Source organism: Leucoraja erinacea, chromosome 38 (genome assembly GCF_028641065.1).
Source record: "Leucoraja erinacea ecotype New England chromosome 38, Leri_hhj_1, whole genome shotgun sequence".
Classification (NCBI taxonomy): domain Eukaryota; kingdom Metazoa; phylum Chordata; class Chondrichthyes; order Rajiformes; family Rajidae; genus Leucoraja; species Leucoraja erinaceus.
In genome coordinates, this window is record NC_073414.1 from 3768127 (window position 1) to 3788622 (window position 20496).

Sequence of the window (20496 nt, forward strand, 5' to 3'; positions counted from 1 at the left end):
TCTAATGCACCTGCAAGTATGTAGCATTTTTGCAATTGTGCAGCATTGCTGCAAATATTCACCATTATGTATATAGCGCCGCAGAATTGTGCACCTATCCCTCCCCCTCTCCCTTTTGTTTTTGTTTTCTGTTTCTTGTTTTTTTTTTTTTTTTTTGTACTAAATTATATGTATGCACTGAGTACGAGCTGCTTTTAATCTCATTGTACATGTATAGTGACAATAAATGGCATATCTACATCTAAATATCAATGCACCTTTCGTATTGTTTAAGAAACAGTTGGACAGTTACATGGATACGACAGGTTTAGAGGGATATGGGCCAAACGGAGGCAGGTGGGACTAGTGTAGCTGGGATATGCTACGTAGTCGGTGTGGGCAAGTTGGGCCGAAGGGCCTGTTTCCACGCTGTACCACTCTATGGCTCTAAGCATGTAACATTGCTGCAAGTGTGTAGCACCATTATAGGTACAATGATGATATTATATTAAGCTGGAAGGTACACAAAAATGCTGGAGAAACTCAGCGGGTGCAGCAGCATCTATGGAGCGACGGAAATAGGCAACGTTTCGGGCCGAATAAGAACCGTTTTAGGAAATAGGCAACGTTTCGGGCCGAAACCCTTTCGGGTTTCGTCCCGAAACGTTGCCTATTTCCTTCGCTCCATAGATGCTGCTGCACCCACTGAGTTTCTCCAGCATTTTTGTCTACCTTCGATTTGCCAGCATCTGCAGTTCCTTCTTAAACACATTACATTAAGCTGGAAAGAGTGCAGAGAGGATTTACGAGGATGTTGCCGGGACTTGAGGATCTGAGCTACGGGAGAGGTTGAGCAGGCTTGGACTTTATTCCTTGGAGCACAGGAGGCTGAGGGGTGATCTTATAGTGTTAGAAACATAGAAACATAGAAATTAGGTGCAGGAGTAGGCCATTCGGCCCTTCGAGCCTGCACCGCCATTTAATATGATCATGGCTGATCATCCAACTCAGTATCCCGTACCTGCCTTCTCTCCATACCCTCTGATCCCCTTGGCCACAAGGGCCACATCTAACTCCCTCTTAAATATAGCACATATATATTTGCAGCAATGCTGTTGTATAAGATCAGTAGGGGAATAGATACCTGAGGGGTAAGATTTTCAAATGGGTATATGGAACGAGCTGCCAGAGGAGGTAGTTGAGGCTGGGATTAACGTAGACTGGGTATCTTGGTCAGCATGGGGAGGTTGGGCCGAATGTAGGCCTGGGTATCTTGGTCAGCATGGGGAGGTTGGGCCGAAGGGCCTCTTAATATGTAGCATTATTTCAAATATGTAGCACTATTCCAAATATGTAGCATTATTTCAAATATCTAGTATTGTCCCAAGTAATGTAATGTTATTGCAACTATGTAGCATTGTTGCAACTATGTAGCATTGTTGGAACTATGAAGCATTGTTGGAACTATGAAGCATTGTTGGAACTATGTTGCATTGTTGCAAGTATGAAGGATAGAGGGGAAATCCTTTAAGACCGAGATGAGAAAAACATTTTCTCCTAATCTGAGGAAAGACATTCTTGCCATAGAGGGAGTACAGAGAAGGTTCCAGACTGATTCCTGGGATGTCAGGACTTTCATATGAAGAAAGACTGGATAGACTCGGCTTGTACTCGCTAGAATTTAGAAGATTGCGGGGGGATCTTATAGAAACTTACAAAATTCTTAAGGGGTTGGACAGGCTAGATGCAGGAAGATTGTTCCCGATGTTGGGGAAGTCCAGAACAAGGGGTCACAGTTTAAGGATAAGGGGGAAATCTTTTAGGACCAAGATGAGAAAAACATTTTTCACACAGAGAGTGGTGAATCTCTGGAACTCTCTGCCACAGAAGGCAGTTGAGGCCACAGTTCATTGGCTATATTTAAGAGGGAGTTAGATGTGGCCCTTGTGGCTAAAGGGATCAGGGGGTATGGAAAGAAGGCAGGTACGGGATACTGAGTTGGATGATCAGCCATTATCACATTGAATGGCGGTGCAGGCTCGAAGGGCCGAATGGCCTCTACTCCTGCACCTATTTTCTATGTTTCTATGAAGCGTTGTTGCAACTATGAAGCATTGTGCTTTCCCTCCGATAGCGCGGCGCTCCCTCAATACAGAGTGTGATGGCGCCAGTCCTGGCCGCTATACACCACTGTGTACAGTGTCTTGTACAGTGGGCACAAGGTGTTTAAGATGTGAAGTTCCCTGTACAGAACATAGACACAAAATGCTGGAGTAACTCAGCGGGACAGGCAGCATCTCCGGATAGACGTTTCGGGTCGAGACCCTTCTGCAGACCTATACAGAGAGTGTCCCACTGACATACATTAAAAGGAAGAAAACAAACATGGGTTGTAGTTGAACTGGCAGGTGTGAAACATTGGGAATGTGTAGGAAGGAACCGCAGATGCGAAGATAAGATACAAAATGCTGGAGTAACTCAACGGGACAGGTTGGCATCGCTGGAGAGAAGGAGTGTGTGTGTGTGTGTGTGTGTGTGTGTGTGTGTGTGTGTGTGTGTGTGTGTGTGTGTGTGTGTACATGTGTGTGTGTGTCTCTGTTTGGTGTGTGTGTGTGTGTGTGTGTGTGTGTGTGTGTGTGTGTGTGTATGTGTGTGTATGTGTGTGTGTGTGTGTGTGTGTGTGTGTGTGTGTGTGTGTGTGTGTGTGTGTGTGTGTGTGTGTGTGTATGAGTGTGTGTGTGTGTCTGTGGGTACATGTGTGTGTGTCTCTCTTTGGGTGTGTGTGTGTGTGTGTGTGTGTGTGTGTGTGTGTGTGTGTGTGTGTGTGTGTGTGTGTGTGTGTGTGTGTGTGTGTGTGTGTGTGTGTGTGTGTGTGTGTGTGTGTCTCTCTCTCTTTGGGTACGTGTGTGTGTGTGTGTGTGTGTGTGTGTGTGTGTGTGTGTGTGTGTGTGTGTGTGTGTGTCAGCCATTCCTTCTCTCCGGAGACTGCTAACCTGTCCCGCTGAGTTACTCCAGCGTTTTGTGCCTTGTCTGCCGCGAGTCGCTGGGACGCGGCCCCTTTAAGAAGGGGACAAACCAAAGTAGCAACAAGCCTCGACTTGTCAGACTTGTGTTTGCGTCAGGCGGGAGAGTGACACCGTGTTAGAGGGAGCCTTTAGTAGCAGTGTAAGGCTGACCGTCAATGACACAGTTTGATCAGCATCGCCGGAGAGAATTACAAAACAATAACAACCCCGAACAACCCCAGAACCTGCGCCGCCAAAACAAGAAGGTCTGTGTTTTGAATGCCAGCATTTCTCTGCAATAATCATCGCAGAGAACAACACCTCTGGGAGACACTGAGAGCTTTAATGTATATTTCAATTTTTTAAAAACTGATTTATTTTATTAATCTGCATGTGTTTCCCTCCCTCCCCCCTCCCTCCTCCCTCCCATAGAAGGTGCCGAGAGGGTCAAGGATTTGTGCGATTTTCAAAAAACACGATGCAATCCTAACGAGTGAAATTGATCGATCAACCATCGGGTTAGTTTGTTTCAACCTGCTCGGCGCTAGAGTCATAGAATCACACAACTCGGACACAGGCCCTTCGGCCCAACTTGCCTATGCCTGCCAACCAGCCCACATCCCGCTAAACCTGTCCAATGAACAGAATTAAAAAAACAAGAAGAATGTCTCGCTTTTACTCGTACATAGAAAATAGAAAATAGGTGCAGGAGGAGGCCATTCGGCACTTCCAGCCAGACCACCTTGTTTCATGTTTGGAGATGCAGCGTGGAAACAGGCACTTCGGCCCACCGAGTCTATGCTGACCCGTTCACACTAGAAACATAGAAACATAGAAATTAGGTGCAGGAGTAGAGGCCATTCGGCCCTTCGAGCCTGCACCGCCATTCAATATGATCATGGCTGATCATCCAACTCAGTATCCCGTACCTGCCTTCTCTCCAAACCCCCTGATCCCCTTAGCCACAAGGGCCACATCTAACTCCCTCTTAAATATAGCCAATGAACTGGCCTCAACTACCCTCTGTGGCAGAGAGTTCCAGAGATTCACCACTCTCTGCGTGAAAAAAGTTCTTCTCATATCGGTTTTAAAGGATTTCCCCTTTATCCTTAAGCTGTGACCCCTTGTCCTGGACTTCCCTAACATCGGGAACAATCTTCCTGCACTAGTTCTATGTTTCTCATCCACAATTTACAGGGAGGCATTTAACTTACAAATCCGCAAGTCTTTGGGATGTGGGTGGGAGCGGGAGGAAACACAGATGGGTCATAGGGAGAAGGTGAAAAATCCACGCACACACACACACACAGAGCAGCCGAAGTTAGGATCGAACCCGGGTCTCTGGCGCTGCAAGGCAACAGCTCCGTCGCCGTGCCGCCCCCTCTATATTGATAGGGGGGTGATTATTTACACACGGTGAACTTTATACCTGTTTTCCACGCATGTTTGGAAAAAAAACAAAAAACTCGAAGATGTAGATTTGGAGAACAAGCGCTCCAAAACGATGCTTTCACATTTAAAAGTCACCGTGTAGTAAAAATTCCATTCCGTCACCCGATGAAGGGACTTAGATTAATCTTGCGACGGTTTACACTAAAGACAAGGATGCACTTTCGTACTGTGTAGCTAGCCCCCTTACAATGTAACAAAGCGTTATGGGCTCCTAGATACTTTTCCACTCAATGTAACCCGAGAAATATAATGGAATGGAAACACATCGGCTGCGTTGACGTCTAGAGGTATTGGCATTTTAGGTTGAATGTACTGTGTGTTCCTCCCATGTTTGAAGGCGGCTTCGCTCTGAATGTTCCTCACTGACTGCTTAACATGTGGATGTTTGTTTGCAAACAATCCAAGGGGCCCCCGGGGTGATCTTAGCGGCGCTGTGTGGAGAGGCAAGGGACTGCAGCGATCCAGCCGGGAAACAGGCCCTTCGGCCCAACTTGCCCACGCCGGCCCAACATGTCCCAGCTACACTAGTGTGCAAGAAGGAACTGCAGATGCTGGAGAATCTGCAATAATGAGAATCGAAGGTAGACAAAATTGCTGGAGAAACTCAGCGGATGCGGCAGCATCTATGGAGCGAAGGAAATAGGCAACGTTTCGGGACGAAACGTTGCCTATTTCCTTCACTCCATAGCTGCTGGAGTTTCTCCAGCAATATTATCTACCAGCACTAGTCCCACCTGCCCGCGTTTGATCCATATCCCTCCAAACCCGTCCTATCCATGTACCTGTCTAACTGTTTCTTAAACGTTGGGATAGTCCCTGCCTCAACTACCTCCTCTGGCAGCTTGTTCCATACACCCACCACCCTTTGTGTGAAAAAGTTACCCCTCAGATTCCTATTAAATCTTTTCCCCTTCACATTGAACCTATGTCCTCTGGTCCTCGATTCACCTACTCTGGGCAAGAGACTCTGTGCATCTACCCGATCTATTCCTCTCATGATTTTGTACACCTCTATAAGATCAACCCTCATCCTCCTGCGCTCCAGGGATTGGAGTCCCAACCTGCTCAACTGCAGTATGTAACTTCCAGCCTGATACATAACACACACACTCTCTCTCTCTATCTCTCTCTCACGGCGCTCCCTCTGTGCTACTAAACATAGTCTACATCTCCCGTTCCCCTCTCCCCTCACTCTCAGTCTGAAGAAGGGTGTCGACCCGAAACGTCACCTGTTTCTTCTCTCCAGAGAATGACTCAACATGGCCAGGCAGCATCTCTGGAGAGAAGGAATGGGTTGTTAAGTCAACTTTTCAATGCGTCGATGAGACTAGATGTGGAATACCATGTCCAGTTTTGGTCCCTGTATTTAATCGACAATAGGTACAGGAGTAGAGGCCATTTGGCCCTTCGAGCCAGCAGCGCCATTCAATGTGATCATGGCTGATCATCCTCAATCAGTGCCCCGTTCCTGCCTTCTCCCCATATCCCCTGACCCCGCTATTTTTAAGAGCCCTATCTAGCTCTCTCTTGAAAGCATCCAGAGAACCTGCCTCCACCGCCCGCTGAGGCAGAGAATTCCACAGACTCACCACTCTCTGTGAGAAAAAGTGTTTCCTCGTCTCTGTTCTAAATGGCCTACCCCTTATTCTTAAGAAAGGATATGGAGATGTAAATCTCCAATTTCAAGCAATTACCCACCCTCCCCAATTGCTCACCGTGGTCCCACACATTTCCCCAGCCACCCTGCTCCTTCCCCCTCCTCCGAACAACCATCTCCCATCCCTGAGATCCCCCCAGTTCCCTTTTATCCCACAGAGGGTGGTGGGTGCCTGGGACATGCTGCCAGGGGGGGTGGTGTAAGCAGATACGATTTGCGACCTTTCAGAAGGTTTTAGATGGGGCACATTTACGAGGGCTTTAAATAACGGTGCAGCAGGTGGAGCTGCTGCTTCTAAAGTTCATAAGTCACAGGAGCAGAATTAGGCCATTCGGCCCATCGAGCCTACTCCGCCATTCACTCATGTCTGATCTATCTTTCCCACCCAATCCCATTCTCCTGACTTCTCCCCATAACCCCTGACACCCGTACTAATCAAGAATCCATCAAACTCCGTCTTAAAAATACCCACTGACTTGTCCTCCACAGCCTTCAACAGATTCACCACCCTCTGACAAAAGAAATTCCTCCTCTTCTCCTTTCTAACGGCACATTCTTTTATTCTGAGGCTATGGTCCCTGGCATTAGACTCTCTCACTAGTGGAAACATCCTCTCCGCATCCACTCTGGACCAAAAGGTCTTTCATAACATGGGCTTTTCCGAGGCAGCGTGAAGTGTAGATGGAATCGATGGTGGATGGAGAGTTTTCCTGGTGCCAGAATCCGTTTGAGTGCCAGAGACCCGGGTTTAGTCCTTAAGGATGTGTCAGGTGCTATGGAAATGCAGGTTTCTCTGTGTGATGGAGTAGGCATTATAGTTTAGTTGCTAGTTTATTGTCACGTGTGCAGAGGTACAGTGGAGAGCTTTGATATTAACGAGGGGCTGTTTGATTGCCAGCAGGTGTGGAACAGCATGGCCAAACCATTCGACGAGGGAACACCGTCTGATCCGCGCGCCCAGGAACGCATCGGTTCCAGCCTCGCCAACTGCAGTACCAGCGGCCGCGGGCAATACCTGCCCCGTGCCCACCTGCCCAGGTGCCAGGGAGACTACAGCGACCATTCGCCGACAGCTCCGAGCTTCAGGGGGCATCTGACGTGCGGCATGAACGCCACGGCCAACAGTTCACTGCCTGGTAAGTCCGCAGATCACCAGCGTGGGGGTCAAGTGCCACCCTTAGACCAGCGTCGTTCCCCCTCAATCTCTGCACTGCTGCTCTGCCATGACAAGGGGGAGAGATCAGCGTCTCAGCCTCTCGCCTCTAGCATCAACTTCAACTTCCAGAAATTTGAGCAATAAAAGACAAAAAAGCTTCTCCCCCCCCCCTCCCCTTTTATCAGGCTTTCTGCCACAGCTAGGGTATGTCCCATTCACCTCTACCCCGTTGCAGACATTGGACTTTGTCCATGGGAATCATTCACTAACGACACTAAAGAACTAGGTGGATATGGATAGGACATCTTTAGAGGGATATGGGCAAGTGGGTCAAGTTGGGCCGAAGGGCCTGTTTCCACACTATATGACTCTATGACACCAAAGGAACTGCAGGTGCTGGGCTGGTATATACCGAAGATGGACACAAAGTGCTGGAGTAACTCAGCGGGTCAGTCAGCATCTCTGGGGAAAAATGACGGGTGGCTTTTCGGGTTGGGACCCTTCTTCATACCCGCAACACCATCCATCTCTATCAAAGCTGAGAACTATATCCTGCACTGTGTCTCCCCCCATGCCCCGCCTGCAGTGTTGAAGGGTTGTATCTATGTCAACTAGCCCGTGGCGTTTTAGGATGCCACCAGGTCATCAGCTGAGCACCTTCAGAGGAGGTCCAAGGACATGTGGTTATCCTTCACTTAGTTTAGTTTTGTGCTTAATTTTAGATATATAGCAGGTCTCTTTGGCCAGCCGAGTCCACACTGACTATCGATCACCCCCTCACACTCGTTCTATGTTATCCCACTTTCTCATCCACTCCCTACACACTAGGGACAGTTTGCAGAGGGCCAATTAATCTGCAAACCCGCACGTCCTTGTGTGAGTGTGGGAGGAAACCAGAGCACCCGGAGAAAACCCACCCGGTCACCGAGAGAAGGTGAAAGCTAAATTCAGACAGCACCCGTAGTCAGGATCGAACCCAGGTCTCTGGCGTTGTGAGGCAGCAACTCTACCACTGCGCTAATGTGCAGTCCTGCCCTATCTGGCGTACTTGAGTTTGAAGGGTTGTATATCCACCTCAAGGAGGATGAGGGGTGATCTTATAGAGTATAAAAATCATGAGAGGAATAGATCGGGGAGATGCAGAGTCTCTTGCCCAGAGTACGGAGTTTGTTCGTTCTCCCCGCGGTCTGTGTGTGGCCTTTCTCCGAGATCTTCGCTTTCCTCCCACACTCCAAAGACGCACACATTTGTAGGTTAATTGGTTCAGGAAGGAACTGCAGGTGCTGGAAAATTGAAGGTAGACAAAATTGCTGGAGTGCAGCACCCGCTGAGTTTCTCCAGCATTTTTGTCTACCTTCGATTTTCCAGCACCTGTAGGTTAATTGGATTGGTAAGTGTAAAAAAATTGTCCCTAGTAGGATAGTGAGTGGGTGTAGGATAGTATTAATGTGCGGGGATCGCTGGTTGGCATGGACCCGATGGGCCGAAGGGCCTGTTTCCGTGCTGTATTTCTAAACTAAAAAAAGTAGGGGAATCGAGGACCAGAGGACATGGGTTTAAGGTGAATAGGAAAAGATTTAATAGGAATCTGTGAGGTAACCTTTTCACACAAAGGGTTGTGGGTGTATGGAATGAGCTGCCAGGGAGGTGGTTGAGGCTGGGATTATCCCGATGTTTAAGAAACAATTAGACAGGAAGATGGATAGGACAGGTTTGGTGGGATATTCAGATTCAGATTCAGATTCAGATTCAATTTAATTGTCATTGTCAGTGTACAGTACAGAGACAACGAAATGCATTGGATATGGACCAAAAGCAGGCAGGTGGGACTAGTATAGCTGGGACATGTTGGAACATGTCTGAAGAAGGGTCTCAACCCGAAACGTCACCTATTCCTTCTCTCCACAGATGCTGCCTCAACCACTGAGTTTCTCCAGCATTTTTGTCTACCTTCGATTTTTCCATCATCTGCAGTTCTTTCTCAAACAACTGTTTCTTGAAACTAAACTCCAACACAGTTTAAGGTAGACAAAAGTGCTGGAGAACTCTGCAGGTGCGGCAGAATATATGGAGTGAAGGAAATAGGCAACGTTTCGGGCCGAAACCCTTCTTCAGACCAGCGACGCAGTTTAGTTTAGAGATACAGTGCGGAAAAAGGCCCTTTGGCCCACCGAGTCCGTGCCGACCAGCGATCCCTGCACATAAACACTGCCCTACACACACTGGGGACAATTTCACATTTATATCAACCCAATTAACCTGCAAACCTGTGGGAGGAAACCGAAGATCCTGGAGAAAACACACGCTGGTCAAGGGGAGAAGGTACAAACTCCGTACAGACAGCACCCGTAGTCAGGATCGAACCCGGGACCCTGGCGCTGTAAGGCTCTACCTCTGCGCCCTTGTGCTGACCACTTAGAAAATAGGTGCAGGAGTAGGCCATTCGGCCCTTCGAGCCTGAACCATGAAAACTTAAAAGATAAACTTTAAAACGGAATCAATCAAGTTGAATCTGTTGGTGCTTGGTGAACCTTTGGGGAAAGAAACCAAGTTGTTGAGAGTGGCGAGAGAGGGGGGGGGGGGGGGGGGGAATGATGATGGCTTTGTGTGGGGACAGGGACAGGGCAGGTTGGCTTGTAGCGGGCTTGGTGTAAGAGAGCGCCCCCACCTGGCCACTGCGCCTGGGCGCAGCACCACAGGATATTGCTTCTCTGACACCACATGTTGGCATTTGTCAACAGGATATGAAGGAACAACTCCCCCATTTGGAGGGGGAAGTTTGCTGCTGAACAGCATTGCGTTATGAAACGAGTGGGTAAACAGAACCTTATACTCACACGGTCATAAGGTCATGAGATAGGAATAGAATTAGGCCATTCGGCCCATCAAAAGGCTACTCCCCCATTCAATCATGGCTGATCTACAGTATAGAAACATAGAAACATAGAAATTAGGTGCAGGAGTAGAGGCCATTCGGCCCTTCGAGCCTGCACCGCCATTCAATATGATCATGGCTGATCATCCAACTCAGTATCCCGTCCCTGCCTTCTCTCCATACCCCCTGATCCCCTTAGCCACAAGGGCTACATCTAACTCCCTCTTAAATATAGCCAATGAACTGTGTGGCCTCAACTACACTCTGTGGCAGAGAGTTCCAGAGATTCACCACTCTCTGTGTGAAAAAAGTTCTTCTCATCTCGGTAACTCCCTGCTAACCACATTATCCTGCCTTCTCCCCATAACCTCTGACACACCTATTAAACAAAAATCTATTTATCTCTGCCTTAAAAATATCCATTGACTTGGCCTCCACAAAGAATTCCAATCGACCAGCTACCACTCCTGGTTTTGGTGTAGGAAGGAACTGCAGATGCTGGTTCAGACTGAAGATAGACACAGAATGCTGGAGTAACTCAGCGGGACAGGCAACATCTCTGGAGAGAAGGAATGGGTGATGTCCTCTTTGATGACTTGTTTTCACACCTAACACCTCCTTATCTCTATATCTCCCTCCCCCCTGACTCTCAGTCTGAAGAAGGGACTCGACCCAAAATGTCACCAATTCCCCCTCTCCTGAGATGCTGCCTGTCCCGCTGAGTTACTCCAGCATTTTGTGATTCAGGGTCAGTGAGGTAACACCCTGGATCTCCCAGCTCCAACCTAACCTTGACTCATCCCCCCTCTATTTCCCCCTCTCACCCTCTCCACATCCACTCAATCCAGACCAAACTTCTGAATTCTCTAGTCGGGGTGGAACCCTCTCCAAGACACACACACACGTGAAGCTCACCGTTTGACCTGTTTTTACAAAATGTTAAATGGTCAGCTCGACATAGACTACAAGACCAAACCCAATCCAATTAGGAGCAGACGAGGGCATTTGATCCAATTTGTGATCCCAGCTACAAAGACAGATGTGTACAGCAATTCGTTCTTCCCCCGCACACAATTAAAGCATGGAATAATCTCCACCCAACTATAGTTACCCAACCAGATGCAACTACATTTAAAGTAGCTCTTTCTTCCCAATCACCCTTTCTGGCTTAAGCCCTCCCTTCACCACCTCCAGTTTAAATTCCATTTGGAATATTTTGGAGGACCAAGAAACCAAGAAGAGTAAGAAGAACCTGTCACTATTCCGTACGTTCCCCTTCATCGTTCTAAACTGCAGCGAGATCAGGCCCAGTGCCGTTAAACACTCAGCATATGTTTGGGAGGGTTTGTGTTGTTGAGGAGCCTGTGTTGCTGCCCCTCTGATGTTGTGTTGTGTTTTGTGTTACTCTTAGGCGAGTCACAGAGGATTCAGTCGGACATTGACATGACCGCTGTCTCTCGTGAGGGAAACAGCTTCCACATCGACACGGGCAATGACGATGCCCTCATCCGACAGGTCGGCATCCAACTGCGCCTCATGGGTGACCAGTTACACACCTCCCGCCTGGAATGGGTGAGTCTACCACCATCTCCAGAAGTCTCCCTTCAGACAGGGGCGGGACACATTGGCACAGTGGGTAAAGCCACTGCCACACACACCGATAGAGACCCAGGTTCACATCTGGCCTCGTGTGTGTTTGCCCGTCCTCCCTGTGACCGCATGGATTTCCTTCGGGTGCTCCGGTTTCATGAGGTCATAAGTGATAGGTGTAGAATTAGGCCATTCGGCCCATCAAGTCTACTCTGCCATTCAACCATGGCTGATCTATCTCTCCCTCCTAACCCCGTTCTCCTGCCTTCTCCCCATAACCTCTGACATTTGTACTAATTAAGAATCTATCTATCTCTGCCTTAAAAATATCCACTGAGATTTCCTCCCTCATCCCAAACATGTGCGGGTTTGTAGGTTATTTAGCCGCCCCTAGAGTGTAACGAGTGGATGAGATAGTCTTCGGGTTGGGGCCCTTCAGGCTTGTAGTCTTACTCATCCTGTAGAATTATTCCTGGATTGCTAGTTCAGGGACACCACTCTAGGGTGAGTATCCTTAAGTCATTAGTCCTTAAGTAGGATAGACACAAAGTGCTGGAGTAACCCAGCGGGTCAGGCAGCATCTCTGGAGAAAGAGGCTAGGTGACGTTGCAGGGTCGGGAAGAAGGGTCCCCACCCAAACTATCACCCATCATTGTTCTCCAGAATTGCTGCCCTACCCATTGACTTTGTGTCTCGAGAGAGACAGAGAGACTTGTCAGAGTCTGAAGAAGGGTTTTGGCCCGAAACGTTGCCTATTTCCTTTGCTCCATAGATGCTGCTGCACCCGCTGAGTTTCTCCAGCACTTTTGCCAACCTTCGATTTTCCAGCATCTGCAGTTCCTTCTTAAAGACTGTGTCTATCTTTGGTACAAACCAGCATCTTGCAGTTCTTTATTTCTGCACCTGGTCCTAAAGTTGTAGGTGATAAGAGGAGGAGATGATAGAGATGATGGATGAAGGTTGAGGTGTGGATGCATCTCAACAAAGCTCTTGACGTGGTGTTGTGTTGAAAATTCTAGATAGTCCGGCATTCCTCAAGACACTGAGGGCATTTCAGGTAAAGTCCAAGCAGACCCTGGCCAGAGGCCATGTATGCTGGCCACCTGCCTAGTGATGAGTGACCACAAGACATAAACAGATCCATCCATCCTTACCCAAAACAGAGACTAATCTCTACGTTTCTGTTCAACAAAAAAAAACAAGTTGGGACTATTTTAAGCTTTGGTTTCAGATCGAAGAAAATAGTTGGGTTGCGATGTTTTCTTAACATTTATAAACTAACACAGAGGCCTGGCTAAGTCAGTACTGTGTGTTCTCGCTCCCACAAGTGTCTCGGTCTCCACAACAGCTCCGACACAGCCCGCCAGAACCACTTGTAACTGCCTGACCTCAAGGAGTCCCAGCCCACAAGTCAACTGGGAGGGTGGCATCTGGGAAATATTCCAAATGCTTCCTCGGTCAAATGGGAATCTGTCCCAGGGATAGACACAAAGTGCTGGACTAAAGCAGCAGTGCAGGCAGCATCTCTGGATGGACATGGTTAGCACGTGCAGGTTGGGCCGAAGGGCCTGTTTCCGTGCTGTGTGACTTCATTCTCCACCCCTTGAGCACATGTACAATTGAGCCAGCTCGGTGGCGCAGCGGTAGAGTTGCTGCCTCACAGCACCAGAGACCCGGGTGACTACAGGTGCTGTCTGTACGGAGTTTGTACGTTCTCCTCATGAGTTTTTTCTCTGGGTGCTCTGGTTTCCTCCCACGCTCCAAAGACATGTGGGTTTTTAAGTAAATTGTCCCTAGTGTGTAGGAGAGAACTAGTCTACGGGTGATCAATAATCAGCACGGACTCAGTGGGCCGAATGGCCTGTTTCCACGCTGTATCTCTAAACTAAACCAATCTTGTCATAGAGTGATACAGCATGGAAACAGGCCCTTCGATTCAACTTGCCAACTTGTGCCATCTACACTAGTCCCACCTGCCCGCGTTTGGCCCATATCCCCCCAAACCTGTCCTAAATGTTTCGTAAATGTTGGGATAGCCCGCCCCATATTCAACGACCTCCTCTGGCAGCTCGTTCCATACACCCACTGCCCTTTGTGTGAAGTGGTACCTTGTGTCCAGTGGCATATTGTCCTTGGAGTGTTGATGTAACAAAGGGGTTCACACACGTTAAACCACGTCCCCGCATTTAGACCGGGCCCCTGCGATCTCGCCACGACACGGTTTGTGAAAGCAGAATTGATTGTACAAGAGAGACTTCTCTGGATCAATATTTTCCCTCTCAGTTTGTGAGCACATGCCGTGCCGAGCTTCACTGTCAAACTTGCTTGCACAGACTAGAGGCATTGCTATCTTATTTATCGCCTTCCTAGTTTCCTGTTCTGGGGCTCCAAGTCATAGATAACCAACGACTTTACCTCTGGCCTAGCTAGATAGCGAGGCTTGTGAAAGGGTAAAAGCTACGGACATCCACGTCTCAGTCAACATGATTACGTTTAACTGTTTAGTTAAAAGATACAGCGCGGAAACAGGCCCTTCGGCCCACCGAGTCCACACCGACCAGCGATCCCCGCACACTAACACTATCCTACACACATTAGGGAAAGTTTACCTTTATACCAAGCCAATTAACCTACAAACCATATAACAATTACAGCACGGAAACAGGCCATCTCGGCCCTTCTAGTCCGTGCCGAACACTTATTTTCCCCTAGTCCCATCTACCTGCAGTCAGACCATAACCTTCCATTCCTTTCCCATCCATATACCTATCCAATTTATTTTTAAATGATAAAATCGAACCTGCCTCCACCACTTCCACTGGAAGCTCATTCCACACAGCTACCACTCTCTGAGTAAAGAAGTTCCCCCTCATGTTACCCCTAAACTTCTGTCCATTGATTCTCAAGTCATGTCCTCTTGTTTGAATCTTCCCTACTCTCAAAGGGAAAAGCTTGTCCACATCAACTCTGTCTATCCCTCTCATCATTTTAAAGACCTCTATCAAGTCCCCCCCTTAACCCGTATGTCTTTGGAGTGTGGGAGGAAACCGAAGATCTCGGAGAAAACCCACGCAGGTCACGGGGAGAACGTGCAAACTCCGTATAGACAGCGCCCGTAGTCAGGATCAAACCCGGGTCTCTGGCGCTGTGAGGCAGTAACTTTACCGCTGCACCACTGTATTGTTCCTGCTCTGTTGAAGGGTGGAGATTTGGTCCCAAGAGCATAGAGTGGTACAGCATGGGAACAGGCCCTTTGGCCCATAATGTCGGTGCTAGACACGGCACCAAGACCAACTCTGATCTCTTTAACCTAGTTTATTACGGCCACGTGTACTGAGGGCGGCACAGTGGTGCAGCGGTAAGAGTCTGGACCCGGGTACAGAGACCCGGATTCGGTCCTGACTACGGGTGCTGTCTGTGCAGAGTTTGCATGTTCTCCCTGTGTGGACCGCGTGGATTTTCTCCGGGTGCTCGGGTTTCCTTCACGTTCCTGAGATGTGCGGGTTTATAGGTTAACTGGTTTCGGTAAATTGTCCCTAGGGTGCAGGAAAGTGCTAGTATACGGTTATCGCTGGTGGGAGCGAATCGGAGGGCCGAAGGGCCTCTTTCTGCGCTGTATCTCTAAACTAAACTGTGAACCAAACTGTAATCTCTCCTTTTAAGTGGCTTGTCATCGCACCTGATGCTACATCTTGCAATGTGGGTGGACAAAAATGCTGGAGAAACTCAGCGGGTGCAGCAGCATCTATGGAGCGAAGGAAATAGGCAACGTTTCGGGCCGAAACCCTTGCGGGTTTCGGCCCGAAACGTTACCTATTTCCTAAAACAGGCAACGTTTCGGGCCAACACCCTTCTTCAGACTGAAGAATGTGGGACCTTCTACAAGGCCTGGACAGAGTGGATGTGGAGAGGATGTTTCCACTAGCAGGAGAGTCTAGGACCAGAGGCCATCAGCCTCAGAATAAGAGGATGTACTTTTAGAAAGGAGGAATTTCTTGAGTCAGAGGGTGGTGAATCTGTGGAATTCATTGCCACAGACGGCTGTGGAGGCCATCATTGGTTATTTTTAAGGCGGAGATTGTCAGATTCATAGAAAAATAGAAAATGGGTGCAGGAGTAGGCCATTCGGCCCTTCGAGCCTGCACCTCCATTCATAGAAACATAGAAATTAGGTGCAGGAGTAGGCCATTCGGCCCTTCGAGCCTGCACCGCCATTCAATATGATCATGGCTGATCATCCAACTCAGTATCCCGTACCTGCCTTCTCTCCATACCCTCTGATCCCCTTAGCCAGAAGGGCCACATCTAACTCCCTCTTAAATATAGCCAATGAACTGTGGCCTCAACTACCCTCTGTGGCAGAGAGTTCCAGAGATTCACCACTCTCTGTGTGAAAAATTCAATATGATCATTCATGATTAGTACGGGTGCATGATCATTCCTGATTAGTACGGGTGTCAGGGGTTTTGGGGAGAAGGCAGGAGAATGGGGTTGAGAGACGAAGGTAGATCAGCCATGAATGAATGGCGGAGTAGACTTGATGGGCCGAATGGCCTAATTCTGCCCCCAGAACCTGGAAACACGAATAGTGCCACAAACGTGGGATATGGTGTTGTTCCGGGCGCTATGTCAATGCAATTTGTAGTTGTTGAACGCGGTGTTTGATCTGTCCCCACCCCTGGGGTAGTGTTGAACCAGCCACCGTCTACTATGTTTGACTGGACTTTACCTAGCACTAAACGTTATTCCCTTTATCCTGTATCTGTACACTGCGAATGGCTCGATTGTAATCATGTATAGAGTTTCCTCTGGCTGGTTAGCACGCAACAAAAGCTTTTCACTGTACCTCGGTACACGTGACAATAAACTAAACTGAGACTCGACTCTAATCCCGCATTGCCTCTGCTGCTCACTGCTGTGTGAGGCTGTTTTGTGAGCCGCGCTCTAGACTAATGCTGTCTGTGTGTGTGTGTGTGAGCCAAGCCCGTATATATGCTGTGTTATTTTTAGCGTCTGACTCAGAGGGCAGCTGCTTGCTGTCTCGTGATCTCTCTCCCTCCCTCCCTCTCCCTCTCCTCCCTCCACTTGTCTGCCTCTGTGTCGGGACCTGAGCCTCTGTTCATAAACAAACCGATCGCCACTGGTTCGGCACGCTGCTTGCGGTTTTGGCAGCGCCCACGCCTGCTGAGTCGAAACGCCCTTAAAGACACAGTCCACAGCTACTGAGACACAGCGGGTGGGGAAATGGTGTGGGGGGGGGGGGGGGGGGTCGTCAAGACAGGAGGGGGTCAAGGAGCAGGGGCAACCCATCCCCTTTTGCTGGGGGGGGGAGGGTGTCACTTAGACAGTTACATGCATGGTACACAAAAATGCTGGAGAAACTCAGCGGGTGCAGCAGCATCTATGGAGCGAAGGAAATAGGCAACGTTTCGGGCCGAATCCCGAAGGGGTTCGGCCCGAAACGTTGCCTATTTCCTATTGCCTCTTGCCTATTTCCTTCGCTCCATAGATGCTGCTGCACCCGCTGAGTTTCTCCAGCATTTAGGCAAGAAATAGGCAAGAGGAAATAGGCCAGGAAATAGGCAAGAGGCAATAGGAAATAGACAACGTTGCCTATTTCCTTCGCTCCATAGATGCTGCTGCACCCGCTGAGTTTCTCCAGCATTTTTGTGTACCTTTGATTTTCCAGCATCTGCAGTTCCTTCTGAAACAGTTACATGCATGGGACAGGTTTCACCCCAGGGTGACGAATAAACTGGACTTGACTTGACTTGACCCATGGGTCTAAGCAAGCTAAAGTCGAGGAAGGAACTGCAGATGCTGGTTTTAAAGTGAAGGTAGACACAAAATGCTGGAGTAAGTCAGAGGGACAGGCAGCAACTCAGGAGAGAAGGGATGGGTGATGTTTTCGGTCGAGACCCTTCATCAGTCTGAACTTTCCGTTTTACTACTTCAGACTGAAGAAGGGTCTCGACCCGAAACGTCACCCATTCCTTCTCTCCAGAGATGCTGCCTCTCCCGCTGAGTTACTCCAGCATTTTGTGTCTTTCTTCGGTTTAATCCAGCATCTGCAGTTCCTTCCTACACACGCAGGTAAGAGTTGGTCTTGGCATCATATTCTACACGGATATTGTGGGCCAAATTACCGCTTCCTGTGCTACGCCCTAAGGAACTGCAGATGCTGGAATGTTGAGCAAAACGCAAAGTGCTGGAGGAACTCTTTGGGGGTCAGGCAGCCTCTGTGGTGTGTTTAAGAAGGAACTGCAGATGATGGAAAATCGAAGGTAGACAAAAATGCTGGAGAAACTCAGCGGGTGCAGCAGCATCTATGGAGCGAAGGAAATAGGCAACGTTTCGGGCCAAAACCCTTCTTCAGATTTCATTCCTGTCAGTAAGCTGGAAGTATTTTCAGTGTGAAGAAGGGTTTCGACCCAAACTATCACCCATCTTTTTTCTCCAGGATTGCTGCCCTACTCATTGACTTTGTGTCTAGAGAGAGACAGAGAGACTTGTCAGAGTCTGAAGAAGGGTTTTGGCCTGAAACGTTGCCTATTTCCTTCGCTCCATAGATGCTGCTGCACCCGCTGAGTTTCTCCAGCATTTTTGTGAGCCTCTGTGGAGTGGATGAGCAGACAACGTTTCGTGTGGGGACCCTTCTTCACCTCTTTGTGGACCCCCCCCCCCCCCCCCCACTTCGTCTGATTTTATTTCAGACTTACAGCATCTGCAGCATTTTAGTTTTCAAAATCTGCTCCCAGAACACCACCTGGTGGCCAGAACCAGCAATTGCACTGTCACTGTCGCCACGACCAGCCCATGAATGCTCATGGTGACTTTAAGACACAAAGTTTGAGTTTGGGAAGATGTCATAGTTGCTTAAGGATTGGAAACTGACTACTTACACCAAACACCAGGGCAGCAAGGGTAGAGTTGCTGCCTTACAGCACTTGAAACGTCGGAGACTGCGGTTCGATCCCGACTATTGCCGCTGTCTTTACGGAGTCAGCACGTTTTTCCCTGCGACCTGCGTGGGTTTTCTCCGAGATCTTCGGTTTCCTCCCACACTCCAAAGACGTACAGGTTTTGTAGGTTAATTGGCTTGGTGTGTGTGTCAATTGCCCCTGTGTCTGAAGTAGGGTCTCGACCCGAAACGTCACCTATTCCTTCACTCCATAGATGCTGCCTCAGCCGCTGAGTTTCTCCAGCGTTTTTGGTCCACCTGTGTAGGAAAGAACTGCAGATGCTGGTTTAAATCGAAAGTGGACGGAAACGAGGAAACACTTTTTCTCACAGAGAGTGGTGAGTCTGTGGAATTCTCTGCCTCAGAGGGCGGTGGAGGCCAGTTCTCTGGATGCTTTCAAGAGAGAGCTGGATAGGGCTCTTAAAGGTAGTGGAGTCAGGGGATATGGGGAGAAGGCAGGAACGGGGTACTGATTGGGGATGATCAGCCATGATCACATTGAATGGCGGTGCTGGCTCGAAGGGCCGAATGGCTTCTACTCCTGCACCTATTGTCTATGGACGCAGAATTCTGGAGCGGGCCAGGCAGCATCTCTGGAGAGAAGGAATGGGTGATGTTTCGGGTCGAGACCCTCTTCAGTCAGAAGAACGGTCTCGGGTTGAGACCCAAAACGTCACCCATTCCTTCTCTCCAGAGATGCTGCCTGTCCCGCTGAGTTACTCCACCTTTTTGTGTCAATCTTCGGGTGAAACCAGCATCGCAGTTCCCTCCTACACAAGCGCTTTTCACTGTACCTCAGTGCACGTGGCAATAAATTAAACCGATCCTCTCTCTCGGCGGCAGGTGATGGAGAGGGACCAGCGACATTGGCCCGTCTTGTACTGGATGTTTCTCAACTTCTGCACGCACACCCTGGCCATCTTCCGAGCGCCCCGATGGTGGTGAACTTTCACGGAAGGAGCGGGCGGGCGGGCGCGGCGAGGAGTGGAGTTCGCCGCCCCCCCGCCAGGAACATTTGGGACAAGCCCCGGGATTTCGGGAATGTCTCCTTTCTCGACAAACCTTGGCTCCGCTGGACGGACGCGACAAGGGAGCGGGAAAAAAATTCCCGCTGTTTCGGGACCGGACCTGTGGAATTATTTTGTGTTGTGGGGGGGGGGGGGGGGGGGGTGCCCAGAATCTGGAGGCTGTTGGAACTGTGGACCTCCATGTTCTGGGATTGTGGGAGGGGGGGGGGGGGGGGGGAGATGGATGGGGGGTTAGGGTTGGGGGGGGGGGGGGGGGGGGGGTGGGTGGGTTGAGCCGGTCAGTAGCGATTTCTTCCCCCCATCCTCCCCCTGATGGGACTTTCCCGAGGGTGGGGGACAACTCAGGGTCCAATATCATCACTGCCCTTACACTGAGGGGACTCCACGAGGGGCTTTGAGTAGCTGGGGAGACTTGGAGGGGGGTCGGGGGTGTATTCTTGGCACTGGATGCTCCATGCATTGTTGAATGTGTGTGGAGTTTGGGTTTTGAATCTGGGTACCACCCTTCTAGGGGGGAGAGGAGGTGGGTGGGGGGGAGGAGCAGGGAATCAATGTGTCTGAGATTCGCACTTACATCTTTGCACTGATGGCCGGGGTCTTGTCAGTCGGGGAGCGGGTACATCCATATCTCCCGAGGACGATCAAGAGGGGTCTCCTCCCGGGGACCTCTCTCCTCATGGGAGACAGGAACAGCCTTGACCCGAAAGGTCGCCCTCTCTCCAGAGACGCTGCCTGTCCCGCTGAGTTACTCCAAGCATTTTCTTGTGTCTGTTTTCAGTGTGAACCAGCATCA

General features: G+C 49.4%; 1 protein-coding gene across 2 annotated transcripts; it reads left to right on the top strand.

Annotated features, from left to right (window-relative positions):
- The first annotated feature begins 6704 nt into the window (after nucleotides 1-6704).
- Nucleotides 6705-19816, top strand: LOC129714204 (uncharacterized). 2 transcript variants are annotated; one of them, XM_055663729.1, is made up of 3 exons: nucleotides 6731-7229; nucleotides 11536-11696; nucleotides 19519-19816. In XM_055663729.1, the coding sequence occupies exons 1-3, from the start codon at nucleotides 7007-7009 to the stop codon at nucleotides 19618-19620; spliced, it is 486 nt and encodes a 161-aa protein (XP_055519704.1). In that variant the 5' UTR covers nucleotides 6731-7006; the 3' UTR covers nucleotides 19621-19816. The 2 variants fall into 2 exon arrangements, with proteins under 2 accessions (XP_055519703.1, XP_055519704.1); XM_055663728.1 differs by lacking the exon at nucleotides 19519-19816 and having other exon boundaries at nucleotides 6705-7229; nucleotides 11536-14659.
- Nucleotides 19817-20496: the final 680 nt, after the last annotated feature.

Coding starts and splice junctions, on each gene's coding strand:
- LOC129714204 (XM_055663728.1), top strand. CDS start 7,007: ATGGCCAAACCATTCGACGAGGGAACACCGTCTGATCCGCGCGCCCAG. Junction 7,230..11,535: donor GGCCAACAGTTCACTGCCTG/GTAAGTCCGCAG, acceptor TGTTACTCTTAG/GCGAGTCACAGAGGATTCAG.